The sequence below is a fragment of the Bison bison genome, unplaced genomic scaffold, assembly GCF_000754665.1.
Source record: "Bison bison bison isolate TAMUID 2011002044 unplaced genomic scaffold, Bison_UMD1.0 scf7180017864290, whole genome shotgun sequence".
Lineage (NCBI taxonomy): Eukaryota > Metazoa > Chordata > Mammalia > Artiodactyla > Bovidae > Bison > Bison bison.
This window is the reverse complement of record NW_011494862.1, coordinates 282,524-300,238: the sequence shown is the minus strand read 5'-3', so window position 1 is coordinate 300,238 and position 17,715 is coordinate 282,524. Positions and strand designations below refer to the sequence as shown.

Below are 17,715 nucleotides of genomic sequence, written 5' to 3'. Positions count from 1 at the left end.
CGTGTCCGACTCTGTGCGACCCCATAGACGGCAACCCACGAGGCTCCCCCATCCCTGGGATTCTCCAGGCAAGAACACTGGAGTGGGTTGCCATTTCCTTCTCCAATGCAGGAAAGTGAAAAGTGAAAGTGAAGACGGCAGCCCACCAGGCTCCTCCATCCATGGAATTTTCCAGGCAAGAGTAGTGGAGTGGGGTGCCATTGCCTTCTCCATAACAAGTGCTTACTGAAGTTTAAAGTCTAACCATTTGTCTGATACCATAACAACCTCTTAACTGACCTTGGAAGTTTCACTCTAGAACCATCCAAGCCAGTTTACAAACAGCCTGAATGACCTATCAAAAATGTGAATCAAACTGTCAATTTCCTATTTAAAAACAATGGCTTCACCTTAGATTAGGTGAAGGTGTCTTAGCCACATCACTAAAAACACAAACAGCAAAAGAAGAAAAAAAAAAACAGATAATTGGACTTCATCAAAATTAAAAACTTTCCATAGACACCCTGAAGAGAGTAAAAAGACAATTCACAGGGAATTCCCTAGTGGTCCAGTGGTTAGAACTCGGCACTTTCACTGCCAAGGGCCCAGGTTCAATCCCTGGTTGAGGAACTAAAGTCTCACAAGCCGTGCAACATGGTCAAAAAAATATAAACAGACAATTCACAGACTGGGAGACAATATATGCAAATTATATATCTAATAAGGGACTTATATCCAAAATATATAAAGAATTCAACAATAAAGGACAAATGAGCCAATCTTAAAACAGTCAAAGGATTTAAATAGACATTTCTCTCCAAAGAAAACATACAAATGGTCAAAAGGACACGGGAAAAAAATGTTCGACATCATTAGTCCTTCAGTTCAGTTGCTCAATCATGTCCGACTCTGCGACTCTATGAATCGCAGCACGCCAGGCCTCCCTGTCCATCACCAACTCCCGGAGTTCACCCAACTCATGTGCATCAAGTCGGTGATGCCATCTAGCCATCTCATCCTCTGTCATCTCCTGCCCCCAATCCCTCCCAGCATCAGGGTCTTTTCCATCCCAGCATCAGGGTCTTTTCCAATGAGTCAATTCTTCGCACAAGGTGGTCAAAGTATTGGAGTTTCAGCCTCAGCATCAGTCCTTCCAATGAACACCCAGGACTGGTCTCCTTTAGGATGGACTGCTTGGATCTCCTTGTAGTCCAAGGGACTCTCAAGAGTCTTCTCCAACACCACAGTTCAAAACCATCAAGCCTTCAGCACTCAGCTTTCTTTATAGTCCAACTCTCACATCCATACATGACTACTGGAAAAACCATAGCCTTGACTAGATGGACCTTTGTTGGCAAAGTAATGTCTCTGCTTTTCAATATGCTATCTAGGTTGGTCATAACTTTCCTTCCAACGAGTAAGCGTCTTTTAATTTCATGGCTGCAGTCACCATCTGCAGTGATTTTGGAGCCCTCAAAAATAAAGTCTGACACCGTTTCCACTGTTTCCCCATCTATTTCCCATGAAGTGATGGGACCAGATCCCATGATCTTCGTTTTCTGAATGTTGAGCTTTAAGCCAACTTTTTCACTCTCCACTTTCACTTTCATCAAGAGGCTTTTCAGTTCCTCTTCACTTTCTGCCATAAGGGTGGTGTCATCTGCATATCTGAAGTTATTGATATTTCTCCCGGCAATCTTGATTCCAGCTTGTGCTTCTTCCAGCCCAGCATTTCTCATGATGTACTCTGCATACAAGTTAAATAAGCAGGGTGACAATATACAGCCTTGATGTACTCCTTTTCCTATTTGGAACCAGTCTGTTGTTCCATGTCCAGTTCTAACTGTTGCTTCTGACCTGCATATAGGTTTCTCAAGAGGCAGGGCAGGTTTCTGGTATTCCCATCTCTTTCAGAATTTTCCACAGTTTATTGTGACCCACATAGTCAAAGGCTTTGGCATAGTCAATAACGCAGAATTAGATGTTTTTCTGGAACTCTCTTGCTTTTTCGATCATCCAGTGGATGTTGGCAATTTGATCTCTGGTTCCTCTGCCTTTTCTAAAACCAACTTGAACATCTGGAAGTTCACGGTTCATGTATTGCTGAAGCCTGGCTTGGAGAATTTTGAGCATTACTTTACTAGCATGTGAGATGAGTGCAATTGTGCAGTAGTTTGAGCATTCTTTGGCATTGCCTTTTTTTAGGGAAATGCAATTCAAAACCACAATGAGATACCACTTCACACCCACTGGGGAGGCTAAAAGAAAAAGACAATAACGAGACTTGACAAGGAAACAGTCATTGGAAAACTCATTCTTTGGTGATGGGTATGTGTAAATGATGAAGCTGCTTTAGAAAATAGTTTGGCAGTTCCTCTAAATGTTAAACAGTGTTACCACATGACTTAGCAATTTGACTTCTAGGTATACACCCAAGGGAGATGAAAACATGTCCACACAAAAATGTGTATAGTGATGTTCATAGCAGGAAATGACCCAAGTGTCCATCAAAGAATGAAAAAATAAAGTGTGGTATAGCCATCTAATAGAGTACTATTAGGCAAAAGAAATGAAGTACTGACACATATTACCATATAGTTGAATCTCAAAAGCATGCAAAGTTAAAACAGTCAGCTGCAAAAGAAAATTATGTATTATATGAGTCAACTTATATGAAAGATCAAAAAAGGCAAATCCATATAAACAAAAAGTAGGTTAGTGATTACTAGGAGCTAGAGGGAGGAGGGGAATGGGGAATGACTGCTAATAGGTGCAGGGTTGCTTTCTGGGGTAATGAAAATGTTTTGTAATTATATAGTGGTTGCACAGGGCTTCCCAGGTGGCCCAGTGGTATAGAATCCACTTGCCAAAGCAGGAAGATGCAGGACACCGGGTGGGAAAGATCCCCTGGAGGGGGAAACAGCAACCCACTCCAGTATTCTGGTCTGGATAATCCCATGGACAGAGTATCCTGGCAGGCTACAGTCCATGGGGTCGCAAAGGGTCAGACACAACTGAGCATACATGCATGATGGTTGCACAACTCTATTAAAAAAAAGCACTGACTTATGCACTATAAAAGGATAAACTTTACTATATGAAAGCTATATCTCAATAAAGCTAAAAAAAAAAAAAACTCCATTGCCTTGCATCCAGTTATAATGAAGTCCTAATTTCTGGCCACCCTACACCTTTCCAGCCACTTCTGCCGTCTCCTCTGCACTCATGATACTCCTGAGACACCTGTCTCCTCTCTTCTCCACTGATGGAAAGCTCACTCCTATATTACAATTTGTCACATGTTCATCCTTCTGCCCAAGTCTTCACATACCTGGCTGCCACGCTCCCATTCAGAGCTCAGCTTATACATCATCTGTTCAGACAGGCCTCCTCCGACTTTACATTCTGAAGTCGTCTTCCCAGTCACTCTGTCACTGCACTATTATATTTGCTTCATAGTACTTATATAACAAATAAGGTGTACAGTTATCTCAGTTGTTTTTCTTTCCTGCCCTAGTAGGATTTCAAAACTTCTGTTGAGCTAAACTAAAGCTAATGAATTTACTCTTCAGATGGTGAAAGACTGTAACTTAAGTTATGAAATGGATCATCTTACAGGGAGGTGATCATGAATGCCGTGTTAGAGGTACAGATGGGTATGGGAGAAATTCCAGATTAGAAAATAACATATAGCTACAACAGCTGTGGAAAAGCTTCATAGAAATGATGGGGCTGCAAACAGACTATGAGAAATTAACTGAAGTGTGAAAAGCATTATGGGAGAAAGGGAGAAAGTTATATCTGAATAACACCCTCCCTCAACGATGTTCATGACCTCAACACTTCACCCACATACACCCACCATGACTCATGAGAATGTAACATGGAACCTCGACCTTGAATCCTTGACAGTAAACGCCTCAAAGACACTTGTGCATACCTCCCCCTACCTAACTCAGGCACAGAAACATTTTTTAAGGGACTATAATAAGTTAAAAAGTACAAGTATTATTCCAGAAGTCTTACCATTATGATGAGAAACAATTTCTGCCTACTCACAAATACATATGGTTTCTATTTTAGACCTCTTTTGGCCCATTTTTATGGGAGAAAAGAGGAAGTCGGTGTTTCCTATTTTAGAATTTTTTTTTTTATGTTTTAGGGACAGAGTGGTAACAGCAACAAACCATGTATCTCCAGCTCACCATTAAAGGGTCTGCTCAATCTCAGTGGACTTGTGGAGAGCTAAGCTGCAGATTCCCTGCCACTCCTGCCCAATGTGACATTTCTAAGACAAAGTAGATATTCACTAGCTACTGGAGCACCTGCAAGGCAGCAGGACACAATGGAAAGTTTAAACCCCAGCCATGCAGTCTCAAGTTTGAATGCTAGCTTCTCTATTTGTCTGATGTAAGGCAAGTAGCTCAACCTATCTGATGCCATTTCTTTATTTATAAAAGGAGATATTACTTACAACTGCTCCAGATTTGTGTGTGGACTAGACAACGTGCATGGGCTTCCCTGGTGGCTCAGACAGTAAAGAATCTGTCTGTAATACAGGACCTGGGTTTGATCCCTGGGTTGGGAAGATCCCCTGGAGGAGGGCAGGGCAACCCACTCCAGCATTCTTGCCTGGAGAATCCCATGGACGGAGGACCCTGGCGGGCTACAGTCCATGGGGTAGCGAAGAGTCAGACATGACTGAGCAACTGAGCGTGCTGCACAGAGAATGTGCGTGCTTGACCCACTGCAAATGTCAGTTACAATGATCAAGTCACAAGAATTACAAAGTGCCAGGCTCACAGGTTGCTGGTCAATTAAAAAATGCTTTAGAATGGAAAACAGTTGATTTCCAGCTTCTTGGGAATTTGATGAGCAGGAGTGACTTTGCATTATTTCAATACTATCAGTCTCTCTGGCCAAGGAAGAGATGCTTGCTGCCAGACCTGTCGTTTAACCAGTACAAGAACCCTTGGAACTTGGAAGTGAGGCTGTTAAAATATAACATCAGCCATCTAACTGGGACTGCATGAAGGTCTACAAATGAGACCTTTTGTACTATGTCTTAAAGGCCAATCAGAACCAAACATCAAGTGATGGAGGGGAAAAGGCAGAGTAATCTAAAGCCTCTATTACCTGATTTAAAATATATTTTAAAAATATATATTTGTACATATATCTAGTTCACTAAAAAGACAATACACAGTTGATATATCTGATTCACTGTGAAAGCATGCTAAAACTTAAAAAAAAAAAAAAAAAAACAATTTCCAAGTTTTAAGTCTTTTCACAACATGGACCACACACAGTGCTAAAGAGAAGACTAGCATAATATGAAATGATTTAATAATTTACTTGGTAGATTGTTAAATGTGCAATTCTTCATGCCCTTCAATAATGATTGTATTTATAGCTAATCGTCTAGAGCCAATTTACTCTAGTTTCAAGATCAGTTGCCGTCACTGACCCAGGAATTGAGTTTCAGGAAGTTAGAAACAGAAGATTAAAAGTTTCCTGGTACCATATGTGTATGGATCTTAAAGGTAAGCACAGTAATGGAAACTGGAAAAGGTGATATGAAGCAAGAATAATAACCCTTTCCTTTGATAATATGTATAATTAAAAGAATATGTATAATAGAATGATAATATGCATAATAAAAAAGGGTAAAACAGGAGATTGAAAAAGCTGGCTTGAAACTCAACATTCAAAAAACAAAGATCATGGCATCTAATCCCATCACTTCATGGCAAATAGAAGTGGAAAAAGTGGAAGAAAGGACCGATTTTCTTTTCTTGAGCTCCAAAATCACTGTGAACAGTGACTGCAGCCTTGAAATGAAAAGATGCTTGCTCCTTGGAAGGAAAGCTAGGACAAACTTAGTGTATTAAAAAGCAGAAAAAAATAAAATAAAATAAAAAGCAGAGATATCACTTTGCCGACAAAGGTCCGTATAGTCAAAGCAATGGTTTTTCCAGCAGTCATGAATGGATGTGAGAGTTTGACCATAAAGAAGGCTGAGCGCTGAAGAATTGGTGCTTTCAAATTGTGGTGTTGGAGAAGACCCTTGAAAGTCCCTTGGACTTCAAGGAGATCAAACCAATTAATCTTACAGGAACTCAATCCTGAATATTCATTGAAAGGACTGATGCTGAAGCTTCAATACTTTGACCACCTGATGTGAAGAGTAGACTTGCTAGAAAAGACCCTGAGCTGGGAAAGATTGAAAGCAAAAGGACAAGGGGGCAGCAGAGGATGAGATGGTTAGACAGCATCACTGACTCAATGAACATGAATTTGAGCAAACTGCAGGAGACAGTGAAGGACAAGGAAGCCTGGTGTGCTGCAGTCCATGGGGTCACAAAGAGTTGGACATGACTTAGCGGCTGAACAACAATATTTACAGGGTGAATGAGGTCTAAAATGATAATATACAAGGTGTGATCAAGTCACAAAAGCAAGGATCCCATGGACTTCAAATAAGCCCTGGAGGAGGAATTCCAGGTATTCCATGTAAACATCCACCTCTCCTCACCTCTTAGTTAAACTGACTTGTCAAAATTCAGCTCAGAAATATCCTCCGAAAAGCTTTCCTTAACTCCATGCAAGCATGCTAAGTTGATTCAGTCATGTATGACTCTGTGCAATCCCACAGACTGTAGCTTCCCAGGCTCCTCTGTCCATGGAATTCTCCAGGCAAAAACAGTGGAGTGGGATGTCGTTTCTTCCTCCAGAGGATCTTCCTGACCCAGGGGTTGAACCCAGGTCTTCAGCACGGCAGGCAGATTCTTTACCATCTGAGCTACCAAGGAAGCCCCCTTTAACACCATATGTGTGTTAGTCGCTCAGTTGTGTCCAACTCTTTGCGACCCCACAGGGTGTTGCCCACCAGGCTCCTCCATCCACGTGATTTTCCAGGCAAGAGTGCTGGAATGGGTTGCCATTTCCTTCTACACTTTAACAGCATACACAAAAATAAACTCAAAATGGATTAAAGAACTAAATGTAAGACCAGATACTATAAAGCTCTTATGGCTGAACACGAGTCTCTTATGTCTCCTGCAATGGCAGGCGGGTTCTTTACCACTAGTGCCACCTAGGAAGCCTCTTCCTTTAACCCCATTTCCTCCTAAATGCTGGGTAGGCTGCCTCTTCCCTATGTGCCCAGGACCTACAAACACACACCTTGCAGCCTTTCATCCACTGCATACTTGTTTGCCTCACTGCCTCTCCCAATAAATTTACAGCTCCTTCAGGAAACAGACCTTGACTCACCTCTTTGTATCCCATAAGCCAGTACTGCCTGGCAATCAAGCCTTTGTTGAAAGATATAATCAAGGGACAGTCAGCAAAGCGTATTTTTGTATACTGAAAGACTGCAAATAACCCACAGGCAACTGGTTAAATCACCATTCTCAAAGTGTGGTCCAAGGATCTCTGAGGGTCCATAAGACCTTTCCCAGTGTCTGTGAATCCCCTCTTTCTCTAACCACATATTTGTGTAAAGCCAGATTCTCTTCCAATACTTTCATCTGACAACACGGCAAACTGAGTAAGAAACCAGATGTGAGAATCTAGCTTTCTTCTATTAAACCAAACATTACAGAGATTTGCAAATATGCTACTCTTCTTTGGAGTTTGTTCTAGAAAACAGTTCTTTTTTAATAGAAATAGGTTAACATGGGTTTATTACTCTTGTGTGTGTTAGTCACTCAATCGTGTCTGACTCTTCAAGACCCCATGGACTGTAGCTCACCAGGCTCCTCTGTCCTAAGGGATTCTCCAGGCAAGAATACTGTAGTTGGTTGCCATTTCCTTCTCCAGGAGATCTTCCTGACCCAGGGATCAAACCCAGGTCTCCTGCATTGCAGGCAGATTCTTTTACCATCTGAGACCAGAGAAGCCCAGTTACTCTTACTTTTAACAAATTAATAAATATTTTTAAACTTTCTTAGTTTTGATTTCTAGTACAGTTAATAACTATAGGTAGAACCTGTATAAACAAAGACTCTTTGGGGTTCTCAATGTCTTTTAAATGTACTAAAAGGTCCTGAGACCCAAAGAGTTGAGAATGGGTCAGTTAAGGAAACAATGGTATAGCTGTATGATAGGAGTATGCAGCCAATTTTTTAAAAGAATATGGTAGGTTGATAAACACTAGTAGAAACCAATGTCCAAGCTATAATGCTAAGTTTTTTAAAAAAGGACAGGAAAAAAAAAAAAGGACAGGGACTTCCCTAGTGGTCCAGTGGCTGTACCTGTGCTCCTAACGCAGGGGGCCTGGGTTCTATCCCCGGTCAGGGAACTAGATCCCACCTGTCACAACTAAGAGTTCCCATGTCGCAAGTAAAGATCTTGTGTGCCGTAATTAAGACGTGTGCTGTGTGTGTTAGTTGCGCAGTCTTGTCTGACTTTTTGCAACCTCATGGATTACAGCCTGCCAGTCTCCTCTGTCCATGGGATTCTCCAGGCAAGAATATTGGAGTGGATTCCCATGCCCTCCTCCAGGGGATCTTCCCGGTGCTATGCTATGCTAAGTCACTTCCGTTGTGTTCGACTCTGTGTGACCCCATAGATGGTAGCCTACCAGGCTCCCCCGTCCCTGGGATTCTCCAGGCAAGAACACTGGAGTGGGTTGCCATTTCCTTCTCCAATGCGTGAAAGTGAAGTCACCTAGTCGCGGCCGACTCTTAGTGACCCCATGGACTGCAGCCTACCAGGCTCCTCCGTCCATGGGATTTTCCAGGCAAGAGTACTGGAGTGGGGTGCCACTGCCTTCTCCGGGATCTTCCCAAACCAGAGATCAAATCCAGGTCTCCTGCATTGCATGAGGATTCTTTACCGACTGAGATACCAGAGAAGCCCGGGTGACATGGCACATCAAATAAATAAATATTTAAAAAAGAAAGAAGGGCAAAACAAAGTATTGATATACATGTACATTTTTTAAAGAGGTACCACTAAACATACATATATATATACACACACACACACACACACATTTTTAGGATGAAATCCAAGAAAAGTAAAAAGTACGTATCCCTGTGGAAAGTAACTGGGGAACCAGAGGTCAGGGATGGGAGAGATTTTCCACACCATTCCTAGTGTATCTGAACATTTTACCACCTGCATGTATTATGTGTGTGCTCAGTCACTGAGTCATGTCCACCTCTTTGCAACCCCATGGACTGCAGCCCTCCAGGCTCCTGTGTCCACAGGATTTTCCAGGCAAGAGTGCTGGAATGGGTTGCCATTTCCTGCTTCAGGAGATCTTCCCAACCCAGGGATCAAGCCCAAGTCTCTTGCGTCTCCTGTATTGGCAACAGATTCTTTACCACTGCACCACCTAGGAAGCCCTCTACATGTATCACCTTTTTCAAAAAATCAAGAGTGTAATAAAAATTACATTGAAATAGTACAAAGCATTAAACTCACATCGAAGAACAGGTTGTAATGCCACTGGAAAATATTAAATGATACACTGTGAAGTAAAACAAGCCATTTTCAAAACAGTAATACATAATATATTCTTAAAAAACTGTCGGGAAGATATTCTGCACATAAAAAATATTAACAGTTATTATTTCCTCCTAGTTAGTGTTAGTGCAAATACAAATTTTTTACTTCCTCATCTTTCTTGCATTTCTAAACCTTGGGTAACTTAACGTGAACTATTTATACAATCAGAAAATCAATGAAAGGCCTCTTTCCTGGATGGAACCATGGAGAGTGCAGAAAAGAAAAAAAAAAGAAGGTTCCTGCTGTGCCAGAAATCCTTAAGAAAAAGGCAAAAGAATTTTGCAGAGCTTAAAATAAAATGCCTGAGAAAGAACTTTGCCCAAAAGATGCTTTAAAAGGTAAGGAGGAAGTTAATCTATGAAAACGCTAAGCAGTATCACAAGGAATACAGGCAGATGTACAGAACTGAAATTTGAACGGTAGGATGACAAGAAAAGCTGGCAACTTCTCTGTGCTGAGGAACCCAAATTGGCATTTATCATCAGGATCAGAGGTATCACTGGTGTGAGCCCAAAGGTTCAAAAGGCGTTGCAGCTTCTCCATCGCCATCAGATCTTCCAAGGCACCTTTGTAAAGCTCAGCAAGGCTTCAAGTAACATGCTGAGAATTGTGGAACCATACATTGCATAAGGTGTTACCCAAACCTGAAGTCAACAAATGAACTGATCTACAAGTATGGTTATGGCAAAATCAACAGAATTGCCCTGACAGATAACATGATGCTCAATCTCTTGGCAAATATGGCATCATCTACATGCAGAATCTGTTTCATAAGATCTACACTGCTGAAAAATGTTTCAAAGAAGTAAACAACTTCTTATGGCCCTTCAAACCGTCTTCTCCATGAGGCGGAATGAAGAAAAGGACTACCCATTTTGTAGAAGGTGGAGATGCTGGCAGCAAGGAAGACCAGATCAACAGCCTTATTAGAAGGATGAATTAAGGTATCTACCGCTATTTTTGTAATCTGCTCACTTAATAGAGACTGCTTTCAAGCTGAAAAGAAAGAAAGAAAAGAAAAAAGAAAACCAAAGAAAGCGTTTAAATACACAAGTATAGGGAATTCCCTGGCAGTCCAGTGGTTAGCACTTCACACTTTCACTGTTGAGAGCCCGGATTCAATCCCTAGCCAGGGAACTAAGATCCTGCAAGTGTAGCAGTACCAATGAGGGGGTGTGGGGGTGGGGGTGGGGATGTTGAAAAATAAAAATATACACAAAAGTATGTGTATCTATGTCTATATTAAATAAAATATTTAGTAAGCAAAAAAGTACATGAATAAAGCAGCACCAGGGTGGCGCAACAGTAGAGTCCCCCTGCCAATGCAGGAGATGCAGATTCGAATCCTGGCTTGGGAAGATCCCCTGGAGAATGGAATGGCAACCCACTCCAGTAATCTTCCCTGGAGAATCCCATGGACAGAGGAGCCTGGTGGGCTGCAGTACACAGGGTCACAAAGAGTCAGACAAGACTGAGCAACTAACACTTTCACTTTTATCTGCTGAATGGACTATAATACAGAAACTTTAAATGGTTTTGAAGAAGTGGTAAGAACACAGGAAAATGCTCACAATATCCAAGTGGGACGCCAAGTTAGTTTGTTGGGGACGGCAGGGCAAATATACAGGAAAAAAATAACTTGTTAGAATTTCCTAGTGACAGTGTGGAATAGTGGGTAATTTTCACTCGCCTTTTCAGTTTCTTTCACAGCTTCGCATTTTTCAAATTTTCTACAAGGCATGATTTTGGTCAAAAAAAACTACTTTTAAAAAATGACCAGGACTTCCCTGGTTGTCCAATGGCTAACGCTCCATGCTCCCAATGCAGGGTGCCCAGGTTCAATCCCTGGCCAGGGAACTAGATCATGCATGCCGCAATGAAGACTGAAGATCCTGCGTGCTGCAAATAAGACCTGGCACAGCCAAATAAATATTTTTTTAAAGTGGATTTCCATTAAAAAATGACCACACTGAAAAGAGGCTCAGATTCAACTACGCATGTGTGAAAGTCAGTCTTATTGTCACGGGACCTTATTCAAGTCAAACAGTTCTCTTGAAGTATGCGTGAAAACCCTCAAAGAAATGAGAAAAACAGGGGGGTGTACAAGTGGACCTGCAGACAGGAGAGATGCCTCCAAACTTGTCAGGTCCTTGACCTACATCCTGAGTCTCACCAAACGAGGGAAAAAATATGGAATATCCCATACTCTAGAAATAGCAGACTAAGCCAAGACTTTGTATGATCTCCAAAAACATGAACTATTAATATTTACTGTTGTTCTAAATACATTGGTGAACATTAGTCTCTTTAATACAACTTCTCCAATTGTCAGACGTTTTCATTCTTACATAAGAAAAGACACACATTTATACTTAATGAACATTAAAAAAAAAACAAAAAAAAAACCCTGAACCTTCTGAACTAGATCATCTTTTCAGGAGAGGCTCAGCCCATAGACTAATTTGAAATGCCAATTCCATCTGCAAACCTCAGCAAGAGCTGCAGTTAATATTAATTAAGAGCAGAAACAGGTTTGTTATTGAACATCTTTTCTCTCAAGTCCAGGATGCTTCCAAATGGAAACTTTCCAATTTCCCTGCACTTTAGATAGTAGATCCAGTACAAACCTTAAAACAGGAGTCTCACACCTTTCAGAGGGAGGTTTCATTCACTGATCACTCAACAAATGAAGGTATCACTAAATATAAATGGGGGCGGTGTTTGTTTTGGGCCACACCATGCAGCATGAGGGACTTCCATTTCCGACCAGGGATTGAACCTGCACCCCTGCAGGGGAAGTGGGAGCATGGAGTTTCAACCACTGAACTGCCCAAGTTCAGTCCCAAGGTTTGGGGAATAGTGGTTTTTGGTATGTATTTTCTTATTTGGCTGTGCCAGGTCTTTGTTGAGGCTTTTTAGTTGAGACATGTGGGATTTTTTCTTTTTCTTTTTCTTTTTTTTTCAGTTTCAGCATTTGGACTCTTGTGGTTCATACCATAAAGAATCTGCCTGCAATGTGGGAGACTCGGGTTCGATCCTGGGTCAGGAAGATGCCCTGTAGAAGGGAATGGCAAAAAAAAAAAAAAAGGGAATGGCAATCCTCTTCAGTATTTTTGCCTAGAGAATTCCACGCACAGAAGAGCCTGGTGGGCTATAGCCCATGGGGTCACAAAGAGACGGACACAACTGAGTTACTAACACACATTCATGCTCTAATTCCCTGATCAGGGATCAAACCCAGGCCCTCTGAGATGGGATCACAGTCTTAGTATAACCACAGGCCTTCTTCTATATCCTCTGCTTTAGCTCCTCTCTGAAGTACCTGCTGCTGCTGCTGCTAAGTCGCTTCAGTCATGTCCAACTCCGTGCGACCCCACAGACGGCAGCCCACCAGGCTCCGCCGTCCTTGGGATTCTCCAGGCAAGAACCCTGGAGTGGGTTGCCATTTCCTTCTCCAATGCATGAAAGTGAAAAGTGAAAGTGAAGTCTCTCAGTCGTGTCTGACTCTTCACGACCCCATGGACTGTAGCCTACCAGGATCCTCCGTCCATGGGATTTGCCAGGCAAGAATACTGGAGTGGAGTGCCATTGCCTTCTCCTAGATAATAGTATTTGATGCAAATTTCCTGAGTTGCTTTGCTGATGTGAAACCCTACTCCACCAAACGGAAGAACTATTTGGTGACCATGAGCACATAGCCCCAGGCCTCCTGGAGCCTAAGGACAAATAAGTTTAACCCCTGTAACACCACTCTGCTGCCTCACCATCAGGCAATCAGAGAACTGTACACTGGCTGATCCTGTACCCTGAGACACTCACCTGCCCTTTAAAAATGCTTTGCAAAAACCCTTTAGGAAGCCTCAGGATTTTCAGGGCATAGGCCACCTCCTATCATGGACTTGCAATACACCTTTCTTCGCTCCAAACTCTGACGTTTCAGTTTAGCTTCACTGCACAATCCGGCACATGAACTTGGCATTAACATTAGCCACTGGACTACCAGGGAAGTCCCAAATTTTAATGGAACTCTATTGAGTACCAGCTGTGTGTGTGTGTGTGTGTGTGTGTGTGTGTGTGTGTGTGTGACATTCATGCATATGTATGCAAACACACACACAAAAGCTAATATTTTTTATGACAGTGTCCCAGCTTCTGGCAACTTAAGAGAACTCTCCCATCTATTTACTCATTCAGTGTGCTAAAAAAAAAAGTAAGCCAAAAACTTGGGGGTGGGTCTTCAAATAAGGTATTTGATAAGTCTCAGCCTGCAGAGCTTCAGGCAGACCAGGCAGAGCCAACAGGTGACAGATATCACAAAGCTCATCTGAGATCCATAGTAAACACAAACTTTTATCACAAATCAGAGCTAATTAAGCAGAATGGACTTAATCACTAAAGGCTGTTTGACTCTTCTGGGAAAGATGTAGATAGAATTTATGACGGTGTCTTCATCAGACTTGTTGAACTCCTTTTATTCATTAGGCATTTGTCAGATCCATCCTTTAAGTCTCTCAGTGGCAACTGGACTATGGTGAAGGTAGAAAAAAATACTGCTATAGCCCCCAGCACCTAGATCACTGACATACAGCAGGTATTCAGGAGGTATCTACTGGATAAATCAGAATACATTAGCTGCACTGCATCAGAAGTGTATGTGACAGCAGCAATAGAATTCACAAGCTATGTGCAAAGAGATGAATTTTGCCAGGGCAGGTGAGGGAAAATTGCCCAAATGTAATATGTAGCCACTCCTTTCCTGGAAGAGCACCTTTTCACCAGGCAGTAACGGCAGGAAAACCATGGGGACAGGAGTATGCCCCAACCCTGCAGGTTGCAGCAGATGGCCTGAGCTACTTTCCAATTCAAATTCTTACCAAGGTTTTACTTCCTGGGATTTTGCTGCACTTCAGCATCTCCTTCAAACCTTCAACTATAAAGGGGCACCTACGGAGCGGTCATTGTGCTTCTCTGCCAGGAAATTAGTGAAAAGCAAACAGCAAGTAACAGAAAAAAAATGCTGTGGAATGGTTTCTTATTTACCAGGCAACGAGCCTGTTAAGACTCATATCTTCTGAGAAAAATAACCCAAGAGCACCCTCCAAGTCCACTAGAAACAAGCCACTTTCAAAACAGTCATTGTCCTTTATTTGTCCTCTTCTTCTTTCCCTGATAGTGCTTTTGCTTTTTGGGGGTTTTTTGGCCCACAGCACAGTGGATCCTAGTTCCCTGACCAGGGATCGAACTTGCATCCCCTACACTGGAGGCACAGAGTCTTAACCATTGGATGGCCAGGGAAGTCCATTCTTGATTAAGTTTTACTTGATTCATGCATAAACTACTTGATTCCCAACAGAAAAAGATAATTTAAACATTGCAGAGTCACTTTTTACTCCAGGGAGAAACACTGGCAGAGAAATGAAGGCACTTGAAAGAGAACGGAGACTAAAATTCTGAACAAAGGAAAATTAAAATGAACAAAATAAGGGAAAACAACAAGTGGAAAAGTTTTCAAACCCCCTAAAAAAGTGCAGAAACAAGTGACTTCCCATCACATTCTCTTCACAAAAGCAGAGTGGGCTTCCCTGGTGGCTCAGTGATGGATAATTCTCCTGCCAGTGCAGGAGACATGGGTTCAATCCCTGAATTGAAGAGAGAATTCTAAAAGGCAAGGAGAAACTAAACCCACATCCCACAACTATTCACAGTGCTCTAGAGCCAGGGAATGGCAACTACCTGAAGCCCACGTGCCCTAGAGCCAGTGCTCTGCAACTTGAGAAGCCAGGATGAGAGGCCTGAGTGCCGCACCTAGAGAGTAGCCCCCACTCTGCAACTAGAGAAAAGCCCAAGCAGCAAGGAAGACCCAGCACAGCCAAAAAAATAAATAAGTAAATCATCTTTTTTAAAAGGAAAGAGCCACTAATTCAGTCCCAGGATGGATGGTGCAAAGCCTTCATGCCAGAAGGAGGCAAGTTACCGAGTCAGGTACAGAGAAGGCAGAAAAATGGGCTCAATCCCACCTAGCAGTTTCCTCACCTCATTATACCCACTGAGAAACCCCACCTGACCACAAAACCCACCTGGCCACCTAGAGCCAGCCTACCCTCTCACAGTTCTCCCCCCACCCAAACTGCATTCCAAACAGGAAAGGAGTAAACTGCATTTGAATGTGTTATTAAAATTAAAATAGACCCAGTTGTGGTAACAATACCTGCAAGAGAAAATTCCAGGTGCAATCAGGTATACAGGACGCAGCCTTCTGAATGTTGAAGGGTGGGGAACAGCATTATTGAAAACCAAAATAAAAGTTTGCTCTTAAAACCTGCTTTAAGAAATAAGGAGTAAAATTCTGCCTTTGAGATACTTCTTAATTCCCCGCCTCTTTCAGGCTTTCCGTTTTCCAAGCACCGTCCTCCACCCACCTCTGTCAAACTAATCTGTGCTTTTGTAAAGAAGATACCGTAATAGGCTATAACCACCTAGGAACAGATGAAAACAGAAGACAGAGGGAAGCACCCCGTTTGCAATAACAAGTTTTCATAAATGAGTTGCTAATTCTGCATCCCAGAAGGGCCAACTACCTCGCAGCAGCACCACAACTACCTACCTCTCGCCTTTTAATGCCAATTCATTATGAACTCGTGTGAACGCGGGGTGGGAGGAGAGGGGAGAAGGGCCGCACTGACAGGCTAAGGAGAGCAGGCGACCTGTAGCCCCAAATTAACCAGGCAAGCCAAGGGAGGCGTTCTCAAGAAGCCATTTCCAAGGAGGCTGGATTCAAACTGTAATTTGTCAGATCAAATCTCCTAGTCTCCTAAGGGTCAGGCCCCGGCTTGAAGAGGAGGGGAAGTTAGTGGTGAGAGTTTACCTTAGAAGGCGGCAGGGAACAGACAGGCCTTTCAAAGGCACCCAGGGCTCTGCCCAGAGGCCCCGGGAGGCGTGGAGGGGCTGGAGCGGCGCGCGGCTGCGAGCCCCGCGGCGCCACAGGTTCCCCAGCGCGCGGCAGGGCCCGACTCCCACAGGTGGGCGGCGCTCGGCCCGGGGGGCTCTGGCGAGAGGAGGGGATGCTACGGATCACCAGGGACGCGGTGAACTGGGTGGGAGACGGCCAAGCGGTGGGATGGCTTGGTTTTAAGGAAGCCGGGCGAGAGAGAAGCTCCGGGTTTTCAGCTGCAGCGATCTGCTGGTTGGTGACCCGCTTTTCGCCAAGGCAAGAGCAGCCCGTGGCGGGGTGGGAGTGGGGCTCGCGCCCCTCCTACCCTCCGCCCAGCTAGCCTCGGCCTCCTCCCGGGCGCGGTTAAGCCGCACGGCCGCGGGCCACCAGCTGCATGCGCCCCGGCACGTAGGAGCCTGCACTACCACATGCGGGCGGGGGAAGGGCGCCCGGGGACCGAAGAGACTCAGCCCCTGGCTGGCCCTTCGCCTCCCAGCCTCACCGGATCCCGCGTCCGCTCACTCGCCCCCGCCCCCTCTCACCCGTGTTGGCCTTGATGTTCTCCCGCAAGAAGTGGCCGCTGGAGAGATGCTGAAGGCCAAAGTTCTGGGCTATCCTCTGGCACACGGTGCCCTTGCCCGAGCCCGGCGGCCCAAGGATGACCGCACGCAGGAGTTTGGAAGCCATTGCCTCGGAGAGGAGGGGGAGGCCGAACTGACAACCGGGACAGCGGCCTCGGAGAAGCCCCGGGAACTTTGTTTCTTCTGCCCCTGCCTCTGACACCCTGGGCTCGCGCGGAGATTCGCCGCCGCCCCTGCAGGGGAAGGAGAGACTTTGAGACAACCCCTCCTCTCCGCCCCGCGCCTGGGCGGCTCGAGGGCGGAGTAAGCGCCACGCTACACCTCCCCGCCCTCAACGCCCCCACTCTGCGATCCCGGAGAACTCCCGAGCGCCCGCCCCTGGCGGGGGTAGCCCTCGGGAGCTTGGAGTGGGGTCAGCCCGGCCAGGCCCACCTCGATCCTTTCCTATATCTCGTGCCCCACGCCCAGTCCGAGGAAGGGGTCGGGCATCCCCACGCCAATCTCCACCGAGTGAGACAGCCGGAACAGGCGGTGACTCCAAGTGCGCCTCCAGTAGCCCCACGCCGCGGCGGCCTGGGGGCTGAGCCCCAACCCGGGTCCCCGCACGTGGGCAGCGTTTGGTCCGCGCCTCCGCCTCTCCCCGGCGGCTGTCACATCCCCGGGAGTGGCAGCGGCCGCCTCCGCAGAGGTCTGAGGGATGCTCTC

The 17,715-nt window shown here is 44.5% G+C and overlaps 1 protein-coding gene, 1 non-coding gene and 1 pseudogene across 2 annotated transcripts in view; 2 read left to right on the top strand and 1 right to left on the bottom strand.

Annotated features, from left to right (window-relative positions):
- Positions 1 to 17,619, bottom strand: part of AK4 (adenylate kinase 4) — a 96,630-nt gene extending 79,011 nt beyond the window's left edge. The window contains exons 1-2 of the mRNA XM_010850259.1: positions 17,443 to 17,619; positions 16,972 to 17,243 (exon numbers count right to left, since the gene is read on the bottom strand). Of these exons, the coding sequence (XP_010848561.1) occupies positions 16,972 to 17,116 (145 nt within the window). The 5' untranslated portion in view covers positions 17,117 to 17,243; positions 17,443 to 17,619. The remainder of the gene's footprint in view (positions 1 to 16,971; positions 17,244 to 17,442) is intronic.
- Positions 537 to 609, top strand: TRNAE-UUC. Its single transcript has one exon. It is a non-coding gene; the product is annotated as a tRNA-Glu (tRNA).
- On the top strand, positions 9,321 to 10,660 carry LOC104996143 (annotated as a pseudogene).
- Positions 17,620 to 17,715: the final 96 nt, after the last annotated feature.